Source organism: Nicotiana sylvestris, chromosome 1 (genome assembly GCF_000393655.2).
Source record: "Nicotiana sylvestris chromosome 1, ASM39365v2, whole genome shotgun sequence".
NCBI lineage: Eukaryota > Viridiplantae > Streptophyta > Magnoliopsida > Solanales > Solanaceae > Nicotiana > Nicotiana sylvestris.
In genome coordinates this window covers 135,531,261-135,540,318 of record NC_091057.1, presented here as the reverse complement: position 1 = coordinate 135,540,318, position 9,058 = coordinate 135,531,261, and the positions used below count along the sequence as shown (strand labels likewise).

At 42.2% G+C, this 9,058-nt stretch overlaps 2 protein-coding genes across 2 annotated transcripts; both read right to left on the bottom strand.

The window, feature by feature from the left end:
- Nucleotides 1-479: 479 nt before the first annotated feature.
- LOC138874797 (uncharacterized) lies at nucleotides 480-7,221 on the bottom strand. Its single transcript, XM_070153583.1, has 9 exons — nucleotides 7,056-7,221; nucleotides 6,219-6,593; nucleotides 5,897-6,146; nucleotides 5,517-5,638; nucleotides 5,242-5,408; nucleotides 4,721-5,130; nucleotides 4,347-4,540; nucleotides 1,189-1,459; nucleotides 480-720 (listed from the first exon to the last, which is right to left on the bottom strand). Exons 1-9 carry the CDS (start codon nucleotides 7,219-7,221, stop codon nucleotides 480-482), a joined length of 2,196 nt encoding a protein of 731 aa, XP_070009684.1.
- Nucleotides 7,222-7,518: 297 nt separating this feature from the next.
- LOC138874790 (uncharacterized) lies at nucleotides 7,519-8,322 on the bottom strand. Its single transcript, XM_070153577.1, has one exon. It carries the CDS (start codon nucleotides 8,320-8,322, stop codon nucleotides 7,519-7,521), a length of 804 nt encoding a protein of 267 aa, XP_070009678.1.
- Nucleotides 8,323-9,058: the final 736 nt, after the last annotated feature.

Sequence of the window (9,058 nt, the reverse complement as noted above, 5' to 3'; positions counted from 1 at the left end):
TGGGCTGTTACAGGGTACTGTTGCCTTGTTTCAGAGATAAGTACAGCCCCTATTCCGACCCCTTTCATGTTAGCAGCTCCATCAAAGAAGAGTTTCCAACCTGGCTTTTCATCATGGTCAACCTCGTCAACACACATGACCTATTCATCAGGAAAATAAGTCTTCAGTGGCTCATATTCATCATCCACCGGATTCTAGGCCAAGTGGTCAGCCAAGGCTTGGGCTTTTATCGCGGTCCGAGTCACATAGATGATGTCAAACTCTATAAGTAAAATCTGCCACTTTGCCAATCTTCCCGTGGGCATAGGTTTCTGAAACATATACTTTAGAGAATCCATGCGGGAAATGAGGTAAGTAGTGTAGGACGACAGATAATGCTTCAACTTTTGTGCCACCCAAGTCAGGGCGCAACATGTCCTCTCAAGCAGAGTGTACTTAACCTCATAGGGAGTGAACTTCTTACTGAGATAATAGATTGCTTATTCCTTCTTTCCCGTTATGTCATATTGACCCAATACACAGCCGAAAGAATTGTCCAAGACTGTCAAATAGAGAATTAAAGGTCTTCCAGGATCTGGTGGGACCAGCACAGGTGGATTTGACAGGTACCTCTTAATCTTATCAAATGCTTCTTGACATTCGTCAGTCCACTTGACCACAACATTCTTTTTCAGCAGCTTAAAGATGGACTCACAGGTTGTCGTGAGCTGAGCAATGAACCTGCTGATGTAATTTAACCTTCCAAGCAAACTCATCACCTCTGTTTTGTTCTTTGGCAGTGGTAACTCTTAAATGGCTTTGATCTTCGACGAGTCTAACTCAATACCACGTCGACTGACCATGAATCCTAGCAGTTTCCCAGACGGGACACCAAATGCACATTTTGCTGGATTGAGCTTGAGGTTATACCTGCGGAGCCTTTGGAAAAACTTCCTCCGGTCCTTGATATGGTCAGACTACTTCTTTGACTTTATGATCACATCATCTACATAAACCTCGATCTCCCTATGTATCATGTCATGAAATATGGTGGTCATCGCCCTCATGTAAGTTGCCCCAACATTCTTCAAACCAAATGGCATTACCCAATAACAGTATGTTCCCCATGGCGTAATGAATGCTGTCTTTTCTGCATCTTCCTCATCCATCAAGATCTGGTGATATCCCGCGTAGCAGTCAACAAAAGACCCAATCTCATGCTTGGCACAATTATCGATCAGAATGTGAATGTTCGGCAATGGAAAATCATCCTTTGGGCTTGCTTTGTTAAGATCACGGTAATCAACACAGACCCTGGTCTTACCATCCTTCTTTGGTGCTGGCGCAACATTGGCTAACCAAGTGGGATATTGAGTGACTTGAATGACCTTTGTAGTAAGCTGCTTTGTGATTTCTTCTTTGATCTTCACACTCATATCAGTCTTGAACTTTCGCAACTTTTGCTTAACAGGAGGGAATGCTGGATCAGTTGGCAATTTATGAACTACCAGATCTGTTACACCCCAAGTTTTCATACGTGAGAGTACGTCGTAAGTCATTGATGTAAGCTCAGAAATAAGATTATATTTGGAAGCAAATAAAGTAAGTTAATCATGTTACCTTGAAGGTTACAAATATTTAATATCATGAATAACGAGTATCAAGAGGGTTGGAAATCTTAGAAGCTAAACCAATTGAAGAAAATAAGTTTCGTCAAAAGTCGACAAGTTTGGAATGTTATAACATGTACTTTGGGGTGAGACTAGGGTTCTTAACATGATAAGGAGGTTATTCTATGAGTTATTTTAGTCGTATGATATTCATTTTCTACATTTTGAAGGCAAGCAAGTTGTGGAACAAGAGTTGGCAAAGGTCATCACAAGTTACATTCATAAATTTGCTGAAATTTAGGTCAAATGTATCTGAGAATTTCTCCAAATATACTTGGAATAATGGGGTGTTCTACCTACCAAATTGAAGGTCTACGAGTCTAGTTTCTAACGTATTAAACCGTTCATCAATACGACATCGGAGTAGAGAGATATTCGTGTTTTCGCGAGACCGCGCAAGCAGCTCCCAATGGGACCCACTTAGGCGGTGGTTGACCTACTTCAATTTATAAACGATTTGGACGCCTATTTTTGCTCATTTTTCAACTAAAATTCGTCTCCAAACTTCTCCTAACCCTCCTAAACATATACCACAAGGGTTTGAAGTGATTCCAAAGTGATTACACCATATTTCAACATCAAAACTTAGTTCTAGTGAAGAACAACACCTCTTTGAGGTTGTGTTGTCATTGAGGATTGTTGTGGGCTGTATTTGGATGAAATTCCAAGTTGTTGCTGCTGTCTAAGGTGAGTATAACATCCTACTAATTGTGCTTAAGCTTGCTTGTATGTTGGTTAAGTTGTTAGGATGATAAACTACAAGATAATACTTGTATTAGCTTAAGTCACTTCTATGGTGTTGTATTGCTATTAAGGGTTGTTGTAAAATGAATATAACTTGGATTTTGACTTGAAGTTACTGTAGGAGGTATTTATATTGTGTTCTTGCTTTTGCCTAAGTTTATCTTGATATTGATTAAGTTAAATGGATGGGCTAGACATGAACTAGTGAATAAAGTTGCTAGTTGGGGATAGTTGAAGTTGTGGATTATTTTTGTTGTTATAAATATATGGTATAAGGCTGGAATCATTGATTAATGACTTCATTATCAAGTTAATGATACTTTTATCTTGAAGTAAGAAGTCTATAAGGATTGATAAGGGGTATACGGATTCCAATCGGAGCTTGCCGCTCGTCGTAATGTAGTTGTGACTTGTTGTTGTTATATGGTGTCTTGATATTGATAATTATGTATTGATGGATTGCTCTGGTCATTGTTGTTTGTATATGGTATTGGAGGAGGCCCTTGTTACAAGGGAGATGCTGCCAAAATTTACGTAAACGAGCTACTAGCTTAAGTTATAGACTTAGCCTTTGCTCAGCACTGATTTTGAATCTCCTTATACTATGATAGATTGAGTTGACTTGTTTGAAGAGTTGCTTGGAAGTGATTAAGGACTCAACGGGTTTAAGGTATGTTAAGGCACTTTCTTCTTTCTTTTGGCATGATCTAAAGTGAAATGAATACGCTACTTCATAACGGATCTACTCCTAGCAACTAAGGTTGTCCATGTTGTTCTTTCCTTATAAAATTATTCTAAGCAAGTGTGTATGATCCTTGAATCCTACTAAGGTTCATATTGAGGGTATGGATGTCCATAGTGTTCTTAAGTCACTCCAAAAGGTTTAGAAGGTGATTCCATGAGTCTAGCATGCATTATATATAGTATCTATTTTACTCTACCGAGCCGCGCTATAGTCGGCCGGGTACGGCACCTATTGTGCAACCACTGATCAGTTGGGTTTACCGAGCTCCACGTGGCCGGGTACGATTCTACCGAACCTTATGATGGTCGGGTACGCTTTTACCGAGTCCTCTTTGAGGCCGGGTACGATATGATGATGATGATGCCCACAGAGGCGAATGTTTTAAAAAGTTTATGTATATATATGTATTATGCATTTCATATCAGTAACCCCCAGAGGCACTCAGATGTTACAGGTTGTATCTCCTCTATCTCTCTCTTTACATTACTGTTCTTGTTTAAGCTTTCCTGCCTAACATACTCGGTACTTTATTTGTACTGACGTCCCTTTTGCCTGGGGATGCTGCATTTCATGCCCGCAGGTCTCGATTGATAGGTTGACAGTCCTCCTAGTAGGCTATCAGCTCAGCGAAGGTGTTGGTGCACTCCACTTGCTCCGGAGTTGCCTATTTGGTCAGTATGCTTTGGATATGTATTGATTGGTATGGCGGGGCCCTGTCCCGACCTTTATGATTTTATGTACTCTTAGAGGCTTGTAGACAGATGTCAGGTGTATGGATAATCGTATGGCCTTGTCGGCCTATGTTTCGAGTTTACTAATGGTCATGTCGGCCTTATAGGCCCGTATGTCACATATATTAGTTTGTATATCATGTTGGGTCTTCATATGTTGAGTATTCCCTTATGTTTTATTCTTGTTATCTCATGACGGGTTTTCTGGCTCATTTACTCATGATAACATGTTAAGAAAGATATGTTACATTGGTACTCGGTTGAGTAAGGCACCGGGTGCCCGTCGTGGCCCTTCGGTTTGGGTCGTGACAAGATCAGTGCTCAAGCCCAACATATCATCATATGACCATGCAAAGACATTTTTGTACTCAAACAATGTTTTGATTATTTCCTCCTTAACTTGCGGTTCTAAATGCACACTTATCTTGGTTTTCCTAACATCATCCTGGTCCCCTAAATTGATTGTTTCGGTCTCACTCAAATTAGGCTTTGGTTTTTCTTCAAATTGTTTTAGCTCTTTACTGATATCCTCAAATGCTGCTTCTTCATCATATACTATTTCATCATCATATTCTACTTCTTGGATTGTTATTTCAGAATTAGATTGGCTTTTAAGACTCGGCGGAAAACTCTTCATGCATGCCATGTCACTGCAACCAGCGTAAAAAGAACTGTACAAAAGAAAAAAGAACAAAATAAAACACTATTAAGAATAACGGAAAACGAAAAATTGCATTTTATTGAAAATAAAAGGATAGAAGAGTTTGAACATCAAACCAAGCAAAAACTAAAAATCTGGATTACAACCCTGGAATAACCTAGATAACAGAAAGGAAAACAAAGCAAACTACCAAAACTCCTTCCTGGTGGGGAAAGGAGTAGATTCCCAATTGCTAAGCTTCACATTTAGGCCAACGAGATGCACATTTGCTTTACTAGAGCCTTCCCCAACTTCTACCATATTGACCTCTTCGAACAGACTTTGGAACCTCCTGATTAGCTCTTCATCAACATCGACCACAGGTTTTGGGATTGAGGAGGTTGGAGGTTTTTCGGTCCCTGGCTTGACAAAAGACTTAGAGATGTGTGGGACGGGCTTGGGAAGCGACCATACCTTTTGTTTCAGATTTTTAACCCTTTTCATGTCCTTCTCTGTGGGCATGAATCCTAAACCAAATGTACCAGGATTCCCACTGAGGCGCACTGGATGCACAATACCCTGCAGAGATGAGCCCAAACCCTTGCTCGGCACAAAACCATTCTACAACATTTCATTCGCAACTATGACAGACGTGGAGGATAGATTAGGACCCGGAATGCATTTTCTTTCAGGAATTTTCTCAACAGACACTGTTTCAAAAGTCTGATAGACCCAAGGTCCCTTATTATCTTCAGCTTCGATGAACGGAACAATTGTATCATTACAAGTTGACAAGTCCTCGTCACTGTGCACAACTATTTCCTGCTTGTCCCATTCAAACTTCACCATTTGGTGCAGAGAAAATGGGACTGACTTAGCAACATGTATCCAGGTCCTGCCTAACAACAGATTGTAGGAGACAGCCACATCTAACACTTGGAATTCCATGGTAAACTCAACAGGCCCTATCGACAACTAGAGCATTATATCTCCAACAGAATCTTTACCTCCCCCATCAGAGCCTCGAACACACACACTTTTCAAGTGGATTGTTTCGGTGTCAATCTTCAGTTTTTGCAGAGTAGACAGGGGACAAATATTCGCACTAGAGCCATTATCAACCAAAACCCTTGAGACAACAGAATCTTCACACTTCACTGTGAGATAAAGAGCTCGGTTGTGTTTTGTACCCTCCATAGGAAGTTCATCGTCCGAGAAAGTGATCCTATTTGCTTCGAAGATCTTGCCAGCTATCTTTTCCAAGTGGTTCATTGTGATCTTATCAGGAACATGTGCCTCATTCAAAATCTTCATCAAGGCCTTACGATGTTCATCTGAATGTATCAACAAAGACAAAAGAGAAATCTGAGCTGGTGTTTTCCTTAACTGCTCCACAATGGAATAATCCTGCACTTTCATCTTTTTCAGGAACTCCTCAGCCTCTTCCTCGGTGATCGATTTCTTTACTGGCATTGGGCTATCCTTGAATGGCTTGGCTTTCCTTAATTCTTCTGGGGTGAAACATCTCCCAGAACGAGCCAATCCTCCAGTTTCATTAACTTCTTCCTCTATTTCTTTTCCCTTGTATGTCACTATCACTTGTTCATAATTCCACGGAACAGCCTTGGCATCCACCACTGGCAGCTAGGTTACTAGTTTAATGGTGATAGGGGTAATAGGAGCCCCATTCATGACTATGACAGGCTTACTTAGAATCCCTGGCACTGCCACTTTTGAACTTCCCGGACTTGCCCCAATATCTTTAGATAGCCCTTTCACGACCAACACTGGTGGTTTCGAGCTCGGCTTTTCTGTAACCCCTTCAACTATCAAGGGCTTCGCTTTGGTAGAGTCAGAAGTTTTAACCAAATTACTTTTACTGGCCCGAATCATTATGACGGACTTAGAAGACTTCTTGGGCTCCCCGTCCTTGTGAACTATTTCAATCATATGCATCTCTGCATGGGCTGGCAAAGGGTTTTGGTTGATGTTCGGCGCGTCTGGGCCTTGGACTACAATTTGGTTAGTATCAATAAGCTCCTGTATTGCCATTTTCAAACGCCAGCACTTCTCTATGTCATGCCCTGGAGCATCAGAACAATAGGCACATCTTAGGGAATAGTCGAGGTTCTTTGGAGGGGGATTCGGTATCTTTGACTCAATCTGCCTCAAGGCGTCCAACTATCTTAACCTTTGAAACAAACTAGCATAAGACTTTCCAAGCGGGGTAAAAGTTTGCTTTCGCTGCTGTCTCTCTCTTCTATACTCTAGCCTCGGTCAAAAGTTTGAAACAGTAGGGTTTTGGTAGAGTTATGGAGGTGGATAGGTATTTTGTAGAGCTGGATAAGTATTCTGCGGAGTTGGAGCACGCCATTGCGGGTAAGGAGGGGGTTGAGCATATGACTGTGCATATTGAACAAGGTATTGGGATGGCCTGGCTGAGTATTGGGGGTTTTGCGGGGAAAAGTAATGTTGAGGTGGATTATATGGAGCTTGGGCGTAGGTTTGAGATCGGGGTCGAGGATGGGTGTACTGATGAGGTAAACCCCTCTGGCCATGCCATGATCCAGAGATAACCATAGCGACATCTTCCTTCTTCTTTTTTCCTAGCAAACCTCCGGTACCACTCTGGATTGCCTGAGTGGTTGCTTTTATAGCAGAATAGCTCATGATCATGCTCGAATTTAGCCCCTCTTCCACCATTTCTCCCATCTTCACCACATCATTGAAAGACTTACCAATGGCTGAGATCAAGTGGCCATAGTAAGTGGGCTTCAGGGCTTGAAGAAAGTATTTAACCATCTCGTCCTCTTCCATCGGAGGATTGACTCGTGCAACTTGCTCCCTCCATCGGAACCCATATTCTCTAAAGCTTTCACTGGGTTTCTTTTCCACCTTGGTCAGAGATAGGCGGTCTGGAACAATGTATGTATTGTACTGAAAGTGCCGGGCGAAGGCCTGAGCCATATCGTCCCAGGTGTACCACCTGCTGGCGTCCTGGCGGGTGTACTATTCTAAAGCTGCCTCACTCAGACTTTGGCTGAAGTATGCCATTAGCAATTCGTCTTTTCCCCCGGAACCTCTCATTTTGCTACAATAACCCCTCAGATGAGCTACAAGGTCCCCATGTCCGCCATACATGTCAAACTTGGGCATCTTGAACCCGGCGGGCAGTTGGACATCGGGGAATAAACACAAATCCTTATAGGCCACAGTTACCTGATTTCCCAACCCTTGCATATTTCTTAATGATTGCTCCAGACTCTGTACCTTCCTAAACATCTCTTCTTGCTCTGCGTTCTTGGGTGGTTTGTCAGTTTCAACATGCGGCTCAAATTGGGGAGTGTAAGGATAAGGATCTGGGGCATTGAAGGTGGGCTCCGGTGCATAGTAGTGTGCATCTGGAGCGGGGAATGCGGGCTCACTAGAGGATCGGTGGAGGGTAGCTTGTGGAGGGGGTACAAAAATAGGAGTAGATGTCGGAGCAGGGTACGAGTTTGTTTTGGCTGGCGGAGCATGAACAGTTTGGGCCGAAGTGCCGGGGTAGTTGTGGTAAGGGGTAAAGTCGGGTGCGCGTTGTGGGGAAAGATCAATGGTATTGGGCATCTGGGATTGAGAAAGTGGTGGAATGGAAGCAGGGTTTTCTGTGTAGTTGGCAGGGAACGAGGGTGGAGGGTGTCCCTTAATCCAGGCTTGATACATTTCTGCCATCTGATGCTTCAACCTCTGGACCTCCTCTTGCAGTTCCGATTCCGACTCAACAATCTCCCTTGGTGGGTCTACAGCTCCAGTGTCTGTTTCCTTGCTAGCCATGACTGTTTGACTCTTTGTTCGGGTGTTGTATGGATGACTTACTAGGATGCCAAAAAACTAACCACCTTCCTGAAATTAAATAAAGATAACAGAGGACAATAACACATAACCACCGTGTTAGCGTTAGGGCATTTATCATATGATAATATCACATTACGTGCAATACACCTAGTGACAATTAACGGTTCTAAAATGGCTTTGAGGGTCGCAGGGTCATATGGCATCATCCCAATTTGCTCATTTCAATCCTTCCTTCTCTTTCTTTTCCAACACCTCTTATCACTCTTTTCTCTTTTCTTTCTTCTTTTTTTTGAACAAAAAGTGATTTGATCGAACCCGCTGTAGGTTGACTACGTATCATGTCCCTCATGAATCAGACCAAGCGTAGTTCTCGAAAAGTGATGGAAAATAAACTAAAAATAAAATCTTTTTGGGATTTTTCATTTAAAAACTTTTCGATATTAAAATACAATAAGAAGTGCGATAATGAAAGACCTGACAGACTCAACTACACTATGACAGACTTTGACACTACCTAAAGGACTCAGTACTTCTAGACAAGACACGAAAGTAAAAGACAACATAAGACAATCTCAAAACACCTAAATAGAATGAATCCTCAAGCTGCTCCTGAATGCGACGGTCCTGGCTGGGATGATCCTGGGTTGTCCGTCATGCTCAAACTCTATAACATGCCTCGTAAAGAAATACCGATGCTGGGAATAAAGGCCCTTGC

Bases quoted from the DNA above. Each gene is read 5' to 3' on its own strand.
- LOC138874797 (XM_070153583.1), bottom strand. From the start codon at position 7,221: ATGGGAGAAATGGTGGAAGAGGGGCTAAATTCGAGCATGATCATGAGC. The intron at 6,147-6,218 runs GTAAGCCTGTCA...CCTAGCTGCCAG, and splicing joins GGCAGTGCCAGGGATTCTAA to TGGTGGATGCCAAGGCTGTT. The intron at 5,409-5,516 runs GTAAAGATTCTG...ATCTGTTGTTAG, and splicing joins TCGAGGCTCTGATGGGGGAG to GCAGGACCTGGATACATGTT.
- LOC138874790 (XM_070153577.1), bottom strand. From the start codon at position 8,322: ATGGCTAGCAAGGAAACAGACACTGGAGCTGTAGACCCACCAAGGGAG.